General features: G+C 43.0%; 2 protein-coding genes across 9 annotated transcripts in view; one reads left to right on the forward strand and one right to left on the reverse strand.

Annotated features, from left to right (window-relative positions):
• MTOR (mechanistic target of rapamycin kinase) overlaps nt 1–19,287 on the forward strand; it is a 119,473-nt gene that overhangs the window by 42,815 nt on the left and 57,371 nt on the right. For all 8 annotated transcript variants that reach the window (XM_008522097.2, XM_070610818.1, XM_008522096.2 and 5 more), the window contains 3 exons: nt 1,411–1,553; nt 4,146–4,308; nt 4,444–4,589. In XM_008522097.2, coding sequence (XP_008520319.1) covers nt 1,411–1,553; nt 4,146–4,308; nt 4,444–4,589 — 452 coding nt within the window. The remainder of the gene's footprint in view (nt 1–1,410; nt 1,554–4,145; nt 4,309–4,443; nt 4,590–19,287) is intronic.
• ANGPTL7 (angiopoietin like 7) lies at nt 12,512–18,896 on the reverse strand. Its single transcript, XM_008522090.2, has 5 exons — nt 18,101–18,896; nt 15,579–15,679; nt 14,778–14,972; nt 13,894–14,092; nt 12,512–13,660 (listed from the first exon to the last, which is right to left on the reverse strand). Exons 1-5 carry the CDS (start codon nt 18,468–18,470, stop codon nt 13,491–13,493), a joined length of 1,035 nt encoding a protein of 344 aa, XP_008520312.1. The 5' UTR covers nt 18,471–18,896; the 3' UTR covers nt 12,512–13,490.

The raw sequence follows: 19,287 nt of genomic DNA on the forward strand, positions 1-19,287 counted from the left end.
TCCTTCTAGTTCAGGGGTTCTCATTGTGTGGTCAGTAAGAATCCTTCACATAGTTTTTCGTTTTGTCTCTTGCAATATCTCTACTTCAGTTTCTGACATAAAATAATAGTTTATGTAAAATTATTCATTAATAACTCATCAAAGGCCACAGCAAGTCTCCGGTTTCTCCCAGAGAGGTGACGGGTTAAGTCGTTGATGCGTGTCTTTCACTCACTAAGAACTTCTGCTCTTAAGCAGTTTCCTAGTTTAAGGAGGGTCGACGTGTCTGTTCTGCTGGAAATCTTTTAAGAATATATTTAGAAGTTAGGGATTTAGTAGTTAGGAGTAGGCCAGTTGAGAGAGATGTCATTTTGATGATAATCGCAACCACTTTTTGCTCATGTATTCCAGCTAGGCCCTGTAAATGCATTATCCCTAGATGAGGAAGACCAAGGCTCGGAAGCAGCATATAAGTAATTTGCCCAGAGTGCTGTAGCTGCCAAATGGCAGAGCCAAGGTTCCAACCAGGTGTTTCTAACTTCTGAGTAATAGGCACTCATATATGCAGCACTAACTTTGTGCCAAGAATTGTTATAACTCCTTTAAATTTATTAACTTAATTAATCCTTACAACACCTTATGAGGTGGGAACTATTATCCTCATTTTACAATTGAGGAAACTGAGGCACAGAGAAGTTAAATAATTTGCCCAAGGTCAGCCAGTAAGTTAGATAACTGACATTTGTGCTCAAGCCACTGAGCTCCAGAGTGTGGCTTCTGGTCACTATACTCTCCCACCCATCTCCAGAGCCTGAATCTTTCCGTCCATCTCCCCAGCTGCCCCAGGTAGTAACTCTTGATGCCTGAAGGGCTCAGAGTTTTGAGGAAAATTGGGGGAGATAAATCAGAAAGTAAAAATTAAATCTGTTCAGCTCCTCTTGTCTCATTCTACCATAGTGTCGTGTGCTTTGGGCTCACTGCTCACCTGAGTGTAACATGATTCCTGATGGTGTAAACCTGAGCCATTTCCTGCTCCCTGTGTGACTCTTTGCTGTAAGATGAACCAGTGTCCTAATGCAGAGTGCCCAGGGCCCATCACGTATTGCTAGAGGCCATTAGGCTTTGTTGAATGCACTCTGAGTGTGACAGTCCCCATCCATTCTGTGTCTGCAGAGCTCTCTGCTTTGCTGATAGAGTCCAGCACCAATGAGTTGTAAAATAGGCTTTTTCTATATTGTACTATATTCCAGAGGTTTTGCTTTATGGCTTTTAATTAAATATTACTCTTTTATGTTTGTGGTCTGAGGGAGTTTTATCATGAGAGGTATAATTTTATAAATCAAAGAAGTAGAATAATCATTAAATCGATGAGGCTCTTTACAATTGGCCCTTGAAGCTCATGGTTTCCCATTGTAACCTGTGGGATTACAGGCCTGGGGAGCTGCCAGAAGGGTCTCCAAAGATGACTGGCTGGAATGGCTGCGGCGGCTGAGTCTGGAGCTGCTGAAGGACTCCTCATCACCCTCCCTGCGCTCCTGCTGGGCCCTGGCTCAGGCCTACAACCCAATGGCCAGGTATGGTGTGTCAGGGCTCCCTTCTTCCCAGCTTCAGATGGGATCAAGAGGATCAGCACATAAAAAACGTTGTATAAGAATTCGTTTTTATTAGCGATAACAGTAAAAAGGCTGGTATTTTTAATTTTGCTAACTTGTCTGAGGAAACAATAAAGAAAAAGGCAAATTGAACAAGCTCATATTACAGGAAAAGCGTTCATCTTAATCTCGCTGGTAGATCTTTAGTAGCTTTAGGTCTAGAATTTTAATTTCAAAGTCATTTACAACTATGAAAACAACTATGTAATAGTTTAGTATATCCTGTTTCCAATAATAATGATATTCTGATTATTTATTGCTGTATTACAAATACCCCAAATCTTGCTGGTCTAGAACAACAACAGTCATTTATTTCGCTTGTGAATCTGGATTTGGGCAGGACCTGTGGGGACAGCTTGTCTCTGCTCTGCACAGTGTCAGTGGGGGTGTTTGTCCAGGGGCTAAAGGATCTACTTTCAAGATGGCAAACCAGGGCTGACTATCAACTGGAAATCAGCCCTGGGTAGCGGCCTCAGTTCCTTTCCACGTGGATCACTCTATGGGTTGCTTGTGCTTCCTCACAGAATATTGGCTAGGTTCAAGAGTGAGTGTCCCCAAGGGAATGAGGCAGAAGTGCATGGTATTTATATGACCCAGCCTTGAAAGTCACATCGTGTCACTTCTGCCACACTGTTGTTCAAGGCAGTCACAAAGGCCCACTTAAGTTCAAAGGGAGGAGAGTTGGATACCACCTCTTGATAGGGGAGTAGCAAGATTCTAGAAGATACACATGGAACAGGAGATGCTGTTGTAGCCATCTTTGGAAAACAGAATTTGCCATAAAAAATACTGTTGTAAATAGTACATCTTAGCCATTAAAAATTTGGTTTTTAAAAAGTTTTAATGCATGTAAAAGATTTACATATAATGTAAATGAATAAAATGGAATACAAGATAGCATAAATGTATGATTTCAACTATTAAAAATATGTATACACAGGAAAAAGATTAGAAAGTAATAGCAACAGTGATTATCTCTAAGTAGGAAGTTTTAAAGAGTGATTATTTCCTTCTTTATTTTCTAAGTTTTTCTGCAGTGGACAATTATTATTTATAATGAGGCATAAAGTGGTGATTTAATTAACAAGCAGTCCTTCTCGTTAGCAAGAAACAAAAACAATGCATTTCATTTCACTTTCATCAGCACAGCTGGTTTGCTGTTTGGAGTGTATTTAGCAGGAGAATGATGGTCCCTGAGACTGTCACTTTGACACCATGATTTGGTTCATGTAATTTCAAGTATTTTTTAATGCTTTAAAGATAGTTCCCAGGATTTCCCTGTTTCCATAGTGTGCAGATTTCATGTGCTCAACTGATATAGAGTACCTCTCTTCTGCTCCATGTCACTTCTAAGCACAGTGTCATCCACAAGAGGCTTGTGATAAATATATATATATGCATTTATCCCCTTAGTGCCAAATATGTTCATTTGGGATCCAATGTGGCCTCGGACCTACATCAGAAAGCTTATTTCTTAATTTATATAGGACTTCTTTTGGTCTTCATGTTATCCTCTGAATTTCAAATTTAATTTTTTCCATCGGATTGCAAAATTATATACATTGGTCTAACTTAACCTTTTTAATGTGTAACAAAACGTATACATGGGGGCTTCAAATGCTAAACCCATACATCATATGCATATCCTGTAGTTTCCAACTCCCCTCCCCTGACATTCACCAAAAAAGAGAGGGTAGGATTAAAGTTTAGATATCAGGAGTAGCAAGTATGTCCATCCATGTGGTGCTGCAGTGATTTAAAACAGCTGTAGTAATCTTAGAAATGGCCCCTCTGGTTCCAGGTCTTTGTAAGGCTCCAGCTGTTAGCGATTGGCTTAGAGAATCTTAGGACTTATGGATTTGGGGTCTATTTTCTAATTCTTCTGGTTTCTTAAGTTCTGTGTCATTTTGTTTATGACCATCCAACTAAGGGTTCTGGTTATCATTTGAAAAGCAATAGCAGATGATGCCTTTGCCACTTCTGATCTTGGGAATTTGGACATTGCCTAAGAAGCATCCCAAGAATCATTTGAAGATTATTATTTTCTGAATCCGTTAATGCCAACTTCTATGTTGGAAATCCCCTTTCTGTTCATCCCCTCCAATGAAGAGAAGTGATGCAAAACTGCCATGAAATGTGCCTATGGAGACAAGTTACTTTTCTTTGTTCTTCTGTCTCCTCCCACTCCCACACACAGTTCTCTGTATATCAGTGTCTATACCTGCTGTAAAATACAATAGTCACTAGCCACATATGATTATTTTAATTAAAATTAAATAAAATTCTGTTTCTCAGTCAACTTACCCACAATTCAAGTGCTCAATGGCCAGTGGCTACCATATTGAACAGGGAAGATATAGACCATTTCCAGCCAGTTCTGTTGGATAACACTGGTCTATATGTATAACCAAAATCAATAATGCCAGAAGTAGATTGATAGATGTGACTTTGTGGCACCAGGCAGAAGCATGAGAGGCATTTCCAATATCTTTTTCCACTCCTCTCTGCCCTCAGGGATCTCTTCAATGCTGCATTTGTGTCCTGCTGGTCTGAACTGAATGAAGACCAGCAGGATGAACTCATTAGAAGCATCGAGTTGGCCCTCACTTCACAGGACATTGCTGAAGTCACACAAACGCTCTTAAACTTGGCTGAATTCATGGAACACAGTGACAAGGTGAGATTTTTCCCCATTGTCCAGTTGGAGCCTGACAGGGAACCATGGGTGGTGGGGAGAAGCAGCCACTCAGCCTGCTCTTGTTTGTGCCCCATCTGCCATTTTCCTATGCTGTGGGGTTCTGCTCTCCTCTAGGGCCCCCTGCCATTGAGAGACGACAATGGCATCGTCCTGCTGGGTGAGAGGGCTGCCAAGTGCCGAGCATATGCCAAAGCACTACACTACAAAGAACTGGAGTTCCAGAAAGGTCCAACCCCCGCCATCCTAGAATCTCTCATCAGGTAGGCTATAAACCCTTTTTAATTGCTACCTTCACCAAAAATGACCTCTCTTCTCCCACTGCCTGGTGCCAATTCACTGGAGTCACTTGGAGACTTCTGCTCTGTGAAATCTGCCATAGGGTCTAGCCAACACATTTAAATGAGATGTGGTTGCAGATGGCTCTCCCCAGTATTCGTGCCATAATTGTCATTTCTGTTGACCCTTAGCACATGAGCTCCTGTTGTTTTCCAACCTGTGCTTGCTTGTCCCAGTGAAATCAGTCTAGAGGCAGTTTTGTGGCAATAACAGCCTAGGAAACACAGAGTTTATGTCTGGGTTAGATAGCACTCTCTGGAACAGGAGTAGGAAGTAACTGGTTCCTGTGCCTCAAAGGCCACCCAAAGGCAGGGTGGGGTTTTATTGATAAATATCTTGGTGCCTGAGTCTTCCTCCTCCGGAGTTCTAGGAATATAAAAGGCAGAGCGAAGTCTGAGATTCATTGGTGTTTTCTCCTGATTTGGTTATGTTCTCTCCTCTCATAAGATGGTTTTGAGTCTTCTGGGTATAGAAAAAATAGGTTGTTTAATAAATTTTCTGGTGTTATGAAATTATAAGCAGCCTGAAATATTAGCTCCTGTTCCTGAAGAACTGTTCACTTCCCCTAATGATTATCAGAGAATATTAACTCTGGGATCTAATTATCTTCATGTAAGTGCTAATGTGTCGATTATTTCGCTACAGATAGTTTAGGGAAAAATCACCTGGTTAATAAATCCCTCCTTTGTGGCTGAAGCAGCTGTGTATGGAGTGTTCTTCACTTGAGAGGATAATCAAGTAGCCATGTTCTCTGATAGCTCTGCTTTAGAGTAAATGCTAAAAAGTGTTCCTTTAAACACTTTAAAAAGTGACCAAGAAGATAGAAGTAGAATCATGTTTTTTCCCAAATTGGACTCCGAGAGAATGTTGATTTCTAAAATACCACAGAGGAACTGTTACAAACATGCCATCCTATGGCATAGGCTTCAGTTTCAAGTTAGGCACCGCGAATGTGAAAACCTGTGTTTTCTTCTTCCCATCCGTCCATTCATGCTTAGTGAGTATAATAACTTCAATGTCAAATAACTAGTTTTGCACATTAACTTCCTTGCTATCCTTTTTCTCTTTGATGCCTCCCTGACACCTTCCTTATCCTACCCTAGGTTTTTCTCTATATTTGACACAATCATAGAAGCATTAATGTTTATACAGATTTATAGTAGAAAGACATAGTCAGAGCCCTGGAAAAGTGTTTAAGAAGGTCATTTAACTTCGTAAGCCAATATAATTGAAAATAAGTCCTCAGAATTTCCTGCAGATTGATCTTGATTTTAAGAAAACAAACAAGTAAAAACCTCTGTTCCCAAGTAAAGCTGCGGCTCTATGCTCTGGTTTTTTCCCAGCCTGATTCAGCTCAGCTTGCAGTTTTGCCTCCTTTCAGTTGGTCTCCCAGATCTTCCCACTACGCTTCTTTTTTGTTTCCATTTGCAGCTTTTCCTACTGAATTCATAAAACTGCTTCTTCTAAGCACCATTACGATGTTCTGCCATCACTTTCACTGAAGAAAGTTTTAGGAAACAACCTTAGGCAAAGCTGCTATTAATGCTCTCAGCACTCCCTCAGCCCTCTGGATGAGCCTCATGGAAACTCCTCCTGGAGTGAGAGCATTGGGAGTTGTACGTCCCTGAGCCACTACTTTGGTTCAGTGGTGGGGACATTGCTCTTCAGTGATAGGTTGAATTCCCTTCCTCACAGTAGCTGCTGGAGAGCTTGCAGCTCAATTCCTGGCCCACCTCTAACAGGTTACAGACATCTTTCCTGTTTTGTCTATTGCCCTCTCCCGCTTCAACTTTATTTTGTTTTTCCTACTCTTACTTTCCCTTCACCATTTGTCCACTTTTGTAAAGCTTACTCTAGTATAAACGTTTGAGTCAATTGCCTTAAATTGTCTTTGAAAAAATCAGATTAACCATACACAAAAACATCTTTGCACAGCTCTTTCTTAGTTTTTGTTTTAAAGAGCTGTGCTGTGCTAACAATATTGTTCTCTTGCTGCCAGATCAATCTGTCAGTCTTCCTACCTGTTGACGTTTTTACCTGTCTGCTCTAGGACAAGTTAAATCCCGTGTGTAATCCCCAAACCAAGGCTAACATGGAGACACGATAAACTACCCCCATCTCCTCAAAGCTCCTGTATTTCAGTAATTATAATGGCTTCTTAAGGGAACAGAGGATTAAATGGGTATTGGATTACTTGGAAACACACACATATAGACACGGCTTTTACTTCGTCAGCCCATAGCATTAGGGTAAGGTCTGGTGGCCTACTGACTTAGACTGTTCAGGCTGCCGTAACAAATTACCACAGACTGGGTGACTTAAACAACAGACACTTCTCACAGTTCTGGAGGCTGGAAAGTCCCAGATCAGGATGCCAGCATGGTTGGGTTCTGATGAGGACCCTCTTCCAGCTTGCCAGATTGCCAGCTTCTCCCTGTGTGCTCACATGGTGGAAAGCAGAGGACAAGTTCTCTGGGTCTCTTTTATAAGGGCCCTAATCCCATTCATGAGGGCTCTACTCTCATGGTGTAAACACCTCCAAAAGGCCCCACTTCCAAATACCATCACGTTGGGGATTAGCCTTCAACATAGGAATTTTGGGAGGACACAAACATTTGATCCATAGCATTCCCCCTCTGGCCCTCCAAAATTCATGTCCTTGCATGCAGAATACATTCATTCCATCCCAACAGCCCCCAAAGTCTTCACTCATTCCAGGAGCAACTCTGAAGTCTCATCTAAATATCGTCTAAATCAGGTATGGTTGAGACTCTAGGTACGATTCATCCTGAGGCAAAATTTGTCTCCAGCTGTGAACCTATGAAACTAAACAAGTTATGTGCTTCCAAAATACAGTGATGGGACAGGAATAGGATAGACATCCCCACTCCAAAAGGGAGAAATAGGAAAGAAGGATGTGGTGACAGGCCCAAGCAAGTCCAAAACGAAGCAAGGCAAACTTGATGAGATCTCAAGACTTGAAAGTAATCCCATTTGGGTGGATCCTCTGCCCTCCAAGCCCACTCGGGTGACAGTGTGCCTTCTGGACCCACTGGGGTGGAGGTCCTGCCCCTGTAGCTTTGTCAGGTAGACAAGGTGACTCCACCCCCACAGCTTTGGGCAGAGTTCATCTGGCCTGTTAAAAACAAGGCAGTGATCCCCTTTTTTGAGAACAAGGAGGCAGCCCTGATGATCTCTAAATCGCCTTTCGGATAGTTCTTCCCTTGTCTTGAAGAATAGTGCATGTTCACCTGAATATTTTTATAGTCCTGTCCTGTAAAATCCAAGAATTCCAAAAGCCTGCCTTCCTTGCTTCCTGTCTCTGCTGTTCAGTTCAACCTGGTAGTTTTCCTGCTAGAGTAGCTGATTAGGTCCATGGTTCACACCCATACTCATCTCCTTATCAAAGCATTGCATGGCTATATCCTTAGCGGTCTCTTCCAAACACACTTTCTCATTTTTTACAATATGCATAGGCTGAGAATCTTCCAAAATCTTTAAGTTCTAGTACCTTTCTGCTTAATAATTCCATCTTCAAGTCATTTATCTCTTCTCACATTTTACTATAAGCAATTAGGAGGAACCAAGCTACTCCTTCAACACTGCTTAGAAATCCTCTCAGCTAAATATCCAGTTTCATCACTAACAAGTTCTACCTTTCACAAAACACTATAAAATGAACGGTTCAGCAAATTTTTTGCCATTTTATAACAAGGTTTGCCTTTTCTCTATTATCCAATAACACATTCCTCATTTCCATCTGAGACCTCATCAGAATGGCCTTTATCATCCGTATACCTACTCACATTCTGTTCATGATTACTTAGGTGTTCTCTAAGAAGACAGAAGCTTTCTCTCCAGCTCTCTTCTTTTCTTTCTGAGTTCTCACTAGAATTGCCTTTGAAAATCCCTTCATGGCAATCTAGGCTTTTTCTAGCACGCACCTCAAAACTCTTCCAGCCTCCACCCATTGCTCAATTCCAAAGCCACTTCCACATTTTTGGGTGTTTGTTACAGCAGTACCCCACATCTCAGTACCTATTTCCTGTTCTAGTCCATTCGGGCTGCTATAACAAAATACCATAGACTGGGTGGCTTAAAGAGCAAACATTGATTTCTCACAGTTCTGGAGGCTGGGAAGTCCAGGATCAGGGAGCAGCATGGCTGGGTTCTGGTGAGGGCTCTCTTCCAGGTTGTCAGATTGCCAGCTTCTCCCTGTGTGCTCACATGGTGGAAAGCAGAGAACAAACTCTCGGTCTCTTTTATAAGGGCCCTAATCCCATTCATGAGGACTCCACTCTCATGGTGCAAACACCTCCCAAAGGCTCCACTTGCAGACACCATCACACTGGGGTTAGGCTTCAGCATAGGAATTTGAGGGGGACACACATTCCATCTGTAGCACCTGCTCTTCCTTCTCACCCCAAGTAAAAGAGAGCTCAAAGTTGGGTGCTTGCACTGCCCAGGCCCTGACAAGTAATCCCATTTTTTTTTCTTTTTTTTTATTGAGGTAAGATTGGTTTATAACATTATTTAAATTTCAGGTGTACATCATTATATTTCTTTTTTTAATTTTTTATTTTATTTATCTATTTATCTTTGCTAAGAAAGATTTGCCCTGAGCTAACATCTGTGCCAATCTTTTTTTTTTTAATTTTTTTTTAAGATTTTATTTTTCCTTTTTCTCCCCAAAGCCCCCTGGTACATAGTTGTGTTTTTAGTTGTGGGTCTTTCTAGTTGTGGCATGTGGGATGCCACCTCAGCATGGCTTGATGAGCGGTGCCATGTCCGCGCCCAGGATTTGAATGGGTGAAACCCTGGGTCATCGTAGCGGAGCGCACGAACTTAACTACTCGGCCATGGGGCTGGCCCCTGTGCCAGTCTTCAAAGCACTGAACTTCACCACTAGGCCTCGAGGCCAACCCTCTTTTTTTAATTTTTTAATTGTGGTAACATTGGTTTATAACATTATATAAATTTGGGGTATATGTCATTATATTCCGATTTCTGTGTAAAAGTAATCCCATTTTTAAAAAAATTTTCTGATTGAGACATCTGCAGAAGTAAAACTAAAAACAGGGCCAGTGCTTACGGGTGGACATGCAGCTCTAACAACTGGCTATCAGGCCTGTTCTTTTTCATACTTTTCATACCTTTTTCTCTCACAGATCTTAGAGGATGTGGTCAGAGCAAAATGTTCTTTATCTTTAGGAGTGACACTGAGCTCTCCTTTTGGTTCCTGATGGTTCTGTCTTCTTTAAGGTCAGAGACTGTGCTGTACTCATCTCTGAATCCTTGGTATCCATCGTCAACCTGCACCAGAAGAGGTGCTTTAAAAATGGTAGTTATGGTCAGACTTTGCACCACTGCAGGTGAAGTGGCTGGGATAGTCTCTGTGTTCTTTAACAACTGCTCTCCCTTCCCCTCTGCCGCTCTCTCTCAGAAGTTTTCTCAGAAGGGTGAACTCAACCACAAAGGCTGACTTAGAGCCTCAGTTTTTTGTTTTTGGGGTTTTTTTTATGGTAACATTTTTTTTTTTAACATTAACCTGTCACAAAAAGTTGATATTTCAGTTTCTCAGTTGTGTTTATAAAAAATATGAGTAAATTTCAGCAACTATAGGTTTTGATTAGTACAATATAGATGCTTTCCCCCCAACTTTATTGAGCTATAATTGATGACTATAATTGTATATATATAAAGTAGACAATGTGATGATTTGATATACATTATGGAATGATTACCAAGATCAGGATAATGAACACATTTATCACCTCACATAGTTAACTCTTTTTTGTGGGTATGGTGAGAATGCTTAATTAAGATCTACTCTTAGCAAATTTCAAATATTTAATACTGTATTATTAACTATAGTCACCATGCTGTACGTTAGATCTTCAGAACTTATTCATCTTCTGACTGAAAGTTTGTGCCCTTTGACCTGCATCTCTCCATTTCCCCATTCCCCCATCCCTTGACAACCACCGTTCTCTTCTGTTTCTGTGAAATCAACTTTTCTTTTTTTAAGATTTCAAATATGTAATACCATATATTATTTGTTTTCCTGTCTTATTTCACTTAGCATAGTGCCCTCCAGATTCATTGATGTTATCAGAAATGGCAGAATTTTCTTCTTTTTTATGGCAGAATCATATTCCATTGTGTGTGTGTATATCACATTTTCTTTCTGCATTCATCTGTCAGAGGACATTGAGGTTGCTTCCGTATCTTGGCTATTGTGAATAATGCTGCAATGAACATGAGAGTGCAGATCTCTCTTTGAGATGGTGATTTCATTTCCTTGGGATGTGTACCCAGAAGTGGGATTGCTGGCCCATATGGTAGTGCTATTTTTAATTGCTTGAGGAACTTCCATACTGTTTTCCATAGTGGCTGTACCAGTTTACATTCCCACCAATAGTGTACAAGGGTTCCCTTTTGTCCACATCCTCACCAACACTTACTATCTCTTGCCTTTTTGATAATACCTGTCCTACCAGGTGTGAGGTGATATCTCATTGTGGTTTTGATTTGCATTCCCTGATGATTAGTGATTTTGAACACCTTTTCATGTACCTATTGGCCATTTGAATGTCTTCTTTAGAAAAGTGTCTATTCAGATTCTTTGCCCATTTTTAAATTGGATTATTTGCTATTGAGTTGTATGAGTTCTTTATTTATTTTGGATGTTAATACCCCTTATGAGGGGTTCTGGTTTGCAAATATTTTCTCCTTTCTGTAGATTGCCTTTTCAGTTTATTGATTGAAACAATTTCTTTTACTGTGCAGAAGCTTTTTAGTTTGAGGTAGTCCCACTTGTTTATTCTAGCTTTTGTTGCCTAGAGCCTCAGTTTTTTTTAGTTAGGGGGTGTATAGTAGATGAGAGAGAGAATTTTTAGCTGCTTCTGCCATAGGCATCTTACGTTCTTCCTCCTCTTCATCTCCTTTTAACCCCCTGATCTTTTTTATTTTTTTGAGGAAGATTAGCCCTGAGCTAACATCTGCCACCAATCCTCCTCTTTTTGCTGGGGAAGACTGGCCCTGAGCTAACATCCATGCCCATCTTCCTCTATTTTATGTGGGACGCCTGCCACAGCATGGCTTGCCAAGCGGTGCCATGTCCGCACCCAGGATCCGAACTGGCGAACCCTAGGCCACCGAAGTGGAACGTGCAAACTTAACCACTGTGCCACCGGGCTGCCCACCGCCCCCCCCACCCCCCGCCACCGATCTTTTTATCCTCTCTTTCCTAGCAGTATTGTGCTGGCTGCCAGGGATCTCAGATTCCCCATCCTGCCTGTCCCATGGGATGCCTTCCTACAGTGTACTTCTCTGCTCACTTATTTCTTTGAAAATCCCCGAGATTCTTGTTTTTAAGGTTAAGTTCCCAAGAATCAAAGGACTGTAGGTACAGTAGAAAATACTGAGTAAGAATAATGGCCTACCTTATACTGACTGGTTCGAGGGAATGGTTCTTTTTGGCAAGGAAAAATGCCTTCCTAAAGGTCAAGATTATTTGACATCTGTTATGGCTAAAGATATTTTCCTTCTTCATATGTATTAGTTTGTTCAAGTAGAAAGTAAGAGTGTTGGTTTGCAGAGTGTTTTGAAGCCAGTGGTGGCGTTGGCCTCTGTCGGGGTTAGGTAGGTGTGCCAGAATCTGACCTCTTAGCAGTGGCTGCTGCCCTTTTTGTCCCTCGCTTTTTCATTTTTGGCTTCCTGCTCCTCCCTTGGTTTCCCTGAAGACTGCACCAAACTCAGAGTCTTTGTCACTGCTCACCCTCTGATTTTTCAGTTCCACTTTTTACCATGCTCTAAATGGTAATGGTAATCATTTAAAAACAAACACATTTTAAAGGAGTTTATTGTAGAAGGAAAAAGAAACTTTGAACGTTTAAAACAAACTACAATATTTTATTTTTACAAAGGAAAATACTTATACACAGCATGAACTATTAACCGTAGTGTCATCTACCTTAATTTTTCAGCCATTTTTTTATAGATAAAAGAGGAAGCTCTTTGAGCCCTTTTCTTACAGAGTAAATAGAAAATAGAATAGATACAGCTATATTGACTGTGACTATTTTAAGGCAGTTTTGTGCAAGCATCCACAAGGGACTTATCCCCACCTGCTGCTGGAGCTCCCAGCTGCCACTAGACCCACTTTAGTGTACCTGATTGAGGCCGAGCAGGGAAGGTGCTCAGAAGACACATGCAAGGCCCACTGCCCTGCGCTTTCCTCCAAGCGGGTCCAGCCTGGGTCGGCTCACTTCCAGCAGAACAGTTCTTGTCATTTTAAAAACAACATATAGACTGAAGGTAAAAATAGAACTGAAGGTTTAAAAATAGAAACTCCTCTCCTGCACCACCCTCCTCACTCCTTTCTCTCACACCCGAGACCCCTCCCGGAGGATCAAAATAGAATGGTTGTTTTTAGCAAAGGGATTTGTTTTCTGCCCTCACGTAACCTAGGCCTTAGAGTAAATGGATCAAGTGGTCTCACGATTATTATTCTTTCACAGAAAAATTATGTGGAAAAGAGAAGCCACTGCTATTTCAGGGGTCACAGGTAGAGAACCCACTCAGGCCAGCCCTCTGAGAAGTATGTGCCAGGACCCAATGTGTTCAAATACTTCATCCCATTTACTGTAACATCCTTGGTACATATAATTTTATTGTGCACCTCAGAGACTTACTCTCTCAGTGGAGGTTATAGGCCATTTTCTATCCCCACCCTTTCTATGCTCTCTTCCTCTCCTTCCGCACACTTGCCTAGCCTCGATTTGTCTCCATTTCTACTGCCCTGCTCCACAGCAGGTCTCTCTTTAGGGCTTGAAGTCTTCTGGGCGGATTTTCATCTCCACCCGTTTGAGGGAGTAGCTGGACCCATGCCAGCCATACCAGGTGATGCCATCCAGGTGCTTGTTGTGCTCGCCAAGGCGGTAGTAAACCCCGTTGAGGTTGGAATCTGTGCAGCAGTTGTACCAGTATCCACCTGGCACAGGAAACAGTACTAGTAAGCTGAGTATGTCCTCCCCTGGGAAATAGCTAAAAGATTAGACTTCGGGATTTGTCAAGTGTTTTTGAACAGTAGCTAAGCAATTAGAGCCAATATCAAAAAGAAATACCAAAGCCAGAATACCAGCTATGCAGTTATAAATTCACTCTTTCTCCTCAAGTGGGACTGTGGGCTCACCCCTGAGCTTGACCCCAGCCCCCTAATCTTACCTTTGCGGAGCTGTGCGCACTTATCTAAGCAGTTGTCATTGTCCTTGTCCTTGGTGCTGAAGGCTGTGTTGTTATGATAGATGAGGGCATCATTCCCCACATTGCCACTGTAGTTCCCCAGGAAGAGGCGATAACTGTTCAGTTCATTGCCCAAAACAAAGTGGCTGTACTCTGCGTAGCGCAGGTTGCCCTCCCAGTCCTGTCGGGAAGGAGGCAGAGCCTAGAAAAACTGCAGCAGGATTTTGTCTCATACTACCCTGCACCTCTTCTCTCTCTCCAGCCCACAGCCATACATCTTTTTTCTGCTGGGAATTTAGTAAGGCTCTATTCCTTGTTTACCACACTACCCTTGGAAAACAGGTCCCAAATCAGACTTCTCTCCTGACCCACCATATGGCCTTGGTTAATCTCTCTTTCTGTATCTCTTCATGTCCTTGTCTGTAAGGTGTGGATGTGTGTTTTTGCTGTATCCCACTCAGAGATGTCATGATGAAGTAGTTTGTCGTACTCAGATGAAGTAGTTTGAGAATATGGTGCTGCTTCAAGGCCTTTGATGAGAGTTGCCAACCAATGTCAATAAAGTTTGCACATAGAGGACTTTGTACCCCAGGCCAGAGCAGGGACCACAGTGTTTCAGCCCAGATGGCTGTTGGGTTAGTGTGCTCTGGCCTGAGTCCAGCCTCTTTCTTTGCACCTATAGCCTCACGTTTATGAAAAATAGGAAAAAACCTATTCTTTCTTAACTGTACTGCAACCTGCAGGAAAACCATCATAATAAATATACAAGCCTATCGTGAATCAGAACAGGAATAGTGCCCCCAGAATTGTGCGCAGCTGGGTGTGGCAGCCTGATCCAGTACCAGGGACCCAGGCCTTGTGCTCACCTCCATCTCCACACGTAGCCGGGTTGGCCGTCTGGAAAGCCGGTGGATGTGTTCATTCCCCAGCCAGAAATCCCCACGGATACTGCCAAAGCCCTGCTTGTACTGCTTCCAGTCCCGGTAGAAGGAGACAAGGCCACTCTTTCGTCTCTGAATGGTAGTCCAGCCACCGCCTGACGTCTCCATGTCACAGAATACCTGGAGCGGGGAGGGTGCTCTGGTCAGGGACCCGAAGAGACAGGCAGCAGGAGTGTGAGGGTGGGCCTCCCTACGTTTCTCCCCTCCCCGCAGAGCCAATGGAAGTGTGCACTGCCACAGTCACACTGGCTCAGGCGGCAGTGATTCCACTCCAGTGCTGCTGCGAGCCGGGGCAGCGGGGTGGTTTGCTGAGAAAGAATTCTCAAAAAATGAGGATGGGGTCAAGTGTACATATAGTTGAGAGGAAACAAAATCCAGATACTTCTGATATACTCTCTACATGTTCTCTTTTTCTCCTCCCCCAAAGAATAAGTGCTCTAGGACATGGCAAGAGATTTCAACTAGTTAGGTGGTGGTTATAGAATTATCTAATCTAGGTTAGAAGGTTTGGTATTTGGTTGAAAATTATTCGAAGGGGCAAAACAGATGCCTACATGTTTTTCCCCGATAAGTTGAGTGTTTGGATAGCTCTCTGGTGTTTGGTGTGTTTGTTTCTCTGTCTTGAGTTTTTCTTTCTTTAGTCTATGAGGAGCCCTGTCGTCCCCAGCCCTTTGAGGGGTAGAGGACAGATGGTAGAACATGGGCAGTGGGCTGTAAAGACCTTACCTCCAGCTCGGGGCTGCCCAGGAAGTCATCAGGAGGAAGCTTGTACACTCCAGAGATGCGGTAGTTCTTCTGGTAGAGGGATGAGCAGTCATAGATGGCATCTACAAAAGGAGCAAACCACAGGGATGAGCATCCAAACCCAGGGCTCTGTGGCAAGCACGCATTCCTGCTATATCTAAATTGAAAGTTAAAAAACTGAGACTTCATTTCTACCACGAAATTCACATGAGTTTTCATTAGTAGGCAGTGTCTGGATTTGGGAGAGTTGGGCATTGAGAGACCAAGAGGGGATGTATTTTGGCTCCCCTGGTGGTGAGGCTGGGAGATGGGGAAGCCCTTCACCTGGATAGCATCAATAGGTCAATCAACAGGTGGTTTCAGGTCAACTCTGAAGTAAACTATCCTGCTGTAGTTCTAGGCCATGAATTCTGGAAACGTTACTGTGTATGAGGGCCACATAACAGATGTTCCTGTTTAATAAATTCACCTTCTAGGACAGCCAGCCTCTATTACCAGAAAAGTCATGAGTATCTCATAGTGTCTGGTTTTGTTGTTGTTTCTTGGCTTATTTCTTTGTTTTTGTCGTCTTTAAGAGGTCGTAGCTACTGCCTGCCTGCCAGGACCCTAATTAAGGGAGATAGATTTTATAGTGTTTCCCCCTTAGCCTAACACTGCTTGATTCTCACATGAAAATGCAAACACCTTGAGGAGCCCTTGGAGGCCTTGCCCTGGCAGTGTTAGTAAAACAAGGAGATGAGAGCATTGGACAGGCTGGGTTTCACTCTGGGGTTGATTTAAAGCTTCCTCAGCTGCCCTGGGGTCTACTGCTTTATGCCTGATTTTGTCTCCCTGTTGTAAATATCGAAGAGCATTGTGGAAGAGACAGCCTTTCCTGCTAGGATTCAGAGAGTGGGAACTCTCACTGTCCAGAAGGCCCTTCTTGCTCTCTGTGTCTTTGGATTCTTTTCCTGGTGACCACCTCACTGGGCCTTTCAGAGGAGAGCACACAGATGGCAGATGGTGGCACTTCCTCCTGAGAATTGTCCCAGCACATTGGAGGAGGGGACAGGGGGGATGCCAGCCTTTGCCATCAGAGTTCTTCATTTCCTATTACTGATGAAAGCATCAACTTACTGCTTTCTCCAAATGGCTACCTGCTTAGAGTATAAAGGTGACTCAGCACCTGGTGAAAGAGAAGAAAGATAAGGAATGATGTCCTGGGCAAGAAGAGTAAGAGGCCTGGCAGGAGAGCTGCATTTGACCCCCAAGAAACTCCCTGCTAGGAGGTGAGAAAACCCCGTTTGAGGCCTAGGAAGTGGTGCCGTCGGATTCCTCAGTCAGGCCTGGTCTTCCTTGTGTCTGGTTTCATCTCACAGACCAAATTAGGACTCGCCTGCCTGGAAAGTGGCCTAAGAATACCTTTCAGCCCCAAACTGAGGGTCAGGAAGTACAGGCTTAGAAAGTGACTTACACACGTTGCCTTAGGTAACGGAATAGTCAAGCTTATTTCCTTGTAGAACTTTTTCTTCATTTGAACTGAGGGTTATCAGTGACTTAATTTGTTCTTCTTGACTTGCTTTATAATGTGACTGAAAGTTTTTCTATCAGCAAGAAACGACATATCTATGGGATAGGCTCCTTACAACTAATAATTTCCTGATAACTTCAGAAAACCAAATTTGTCTCTCAACAATACATTCATGTTGGGCCGTCTGAGCCAGGCTAACCAGAAACTGAAAGTTATTTTGCACAAGAAAACGCTAAATATGTCTTATTTTGGCCTACTAAAAATCCAAATTTCAGCATTGCATTTTCTTATTTCCTGTAGTATTTGGGAGAATTGTATCTGAGATCATGGGAAAAAAATAGAAATATGGGAATTGAGGACCCACAGGAGCCTCTCCTTTCCTGAACACAAAGGAATTCTTAGAATGGCTCTGAGCAGTGTCTGTACACTCAATTCTCAGCCAGTGAGGAGAGAGGTTTGCAGAGAGGATATAAATTTTCATTCATGCCCATTCCACTAAATCTTAGAGACATGAGACAATTGTTTTTGGCAAAACTTTTGCTTCCAGAGCAACAGGGGTTATGTTTTTGGTGTTTGTTCCTGCTTCCTTAGGAATGAGGGTACAGCTTGTCAGCTCTCGGTTAGGAAGTGGACCAATCAGGAGACTTGAACCATGTTTCTAAGACTTGCTGTGTGACTTTGGACAAAGCACACAATCTCTCTGTGCTCTAGGAAGGTAATTCATTCTTTCAATATGCTGAAACATTGTGTGAATAAGAGATCTATGAAGGTACTGGGTGAGTTTACAGAACATTAGAAATCAAAAGAAATACCCTGTAAGCCTTTACTAAAGAGAAAATAGAGCCAGTGACATGTACCCAAAAAAGTATACCCCAAAAGAACCAGCAGTAATCATTCTGGCAGCCAAGTTATATAGAAGCAATGCTATAGATGAGAGAGGCTCGGCTCTTTGAGGGGGAAGGTGGTGAGTAGTGTGAGGACGTGTTCTCCTTACCTGCCGAGGTCTGAGTGACAGTCTGCGCTGCCTGCAGCTGCATAATGTCAATCTGGTTGTTCATTTCGGAGTACTTGCTCTCGGCATCTGTGAGCCTTGACTCCATGCGCTTGGTGTTGCTCTCTAGTTCCATCACCTGCATGACCACGCTGACCCAGTCCCTCTCCTGCTTCTTGCTCAGCTCATTCAGCAGACTGCTTAGGTTGGCAATTTGGGCCTTGAGCTCCTTCACCTCCTCACAGCAGGCAGCCACTTTGAGTTGTGCAGGTGTCTTGAGCTTAGTGGGCTTCTGGGGCCACACCGGGTGGCTGACAAAAGCCACGACAAAAATGCAAAGCCAGGTCACAGGTGAGAGAATCTTTTTCAGCATCTTCCCTGGGCCTGGGTGAGGAAGGGTCTTCCCTTGGGGGAATCTGGATATGCCCAGCTAAGGTTTGCAGAGCTGCAGCAATTACAGCCTTACCCTTTCACTCTTGATGGGCTTCCCACTTTGTTGTTTTCTCTCTTGCCTTGCTCTTTGCTAGACTTTCTCAAAGCTTGAGTTTCTGAAAGCGCAGCTTAATTGAGTATCCTATAGCTGTCCTTCCTAAGCCTGAATGCTCTACAAAGTCAGCATCTTAAATATTGTTTGCTGCCTGCACCTCCACTCCCACCATGGCCGGGCATGGCGCTTTAGCCCCTCCCAGCTCATCTGGGAGGGTCAGGTGCCTGTTGGGTGAAGTCAGCGTAAACTTAGGCCAGAGGAGGGGAGGAGGGAGAAAGGGCCCAGTCTTCTCTTTCCTTGCCTGCACAGCCTGTGGGCTGAGATGAGAGGACTGAATTTGTGTGTTTCCAGTTTCGCCTATTAGATTATGCCCCTGCCAGCCACTGGCTCAGCTCTATCAGCAAGCAGGGCAGGGTCAAAAGAATTTCCACATTCCACTCTAAAGGTTATATAATCATGGAGTGAGCATAAGGTAGGCAAAGAGGGTTGCAAATAGGACTCTCTACTCACCCAGGGAGGCCTGTTAATGTAATCCATGCTATTTATATGAGGATCTGGTGTATTTGGACATCTTGCTGAATGTGCTTTTAGCAAGACTGGTTATTTCTTTCTCTGATCATCATTCAGTGTTTTACAAAACCCTCTTTCAACCTGGATTTCACACTAGCTCACATTTGAAAATTTCCAACTTAGAAAAGCTCTA

Source organism: Equus przewalskii, chromosome 2 (assembly GCF_037783145.1).
Source record: "Equus przewalskii isolate Varuska chromosome 2, EquPr2, whole genome shotgun sequence".
NCBI classification, from domain to species: domain Eukaryota; kingdom Metazoa; phylum Chordata; class Mammalia; order Perissodactyla; family Equidae; genus Equus; species Equus przewalskii.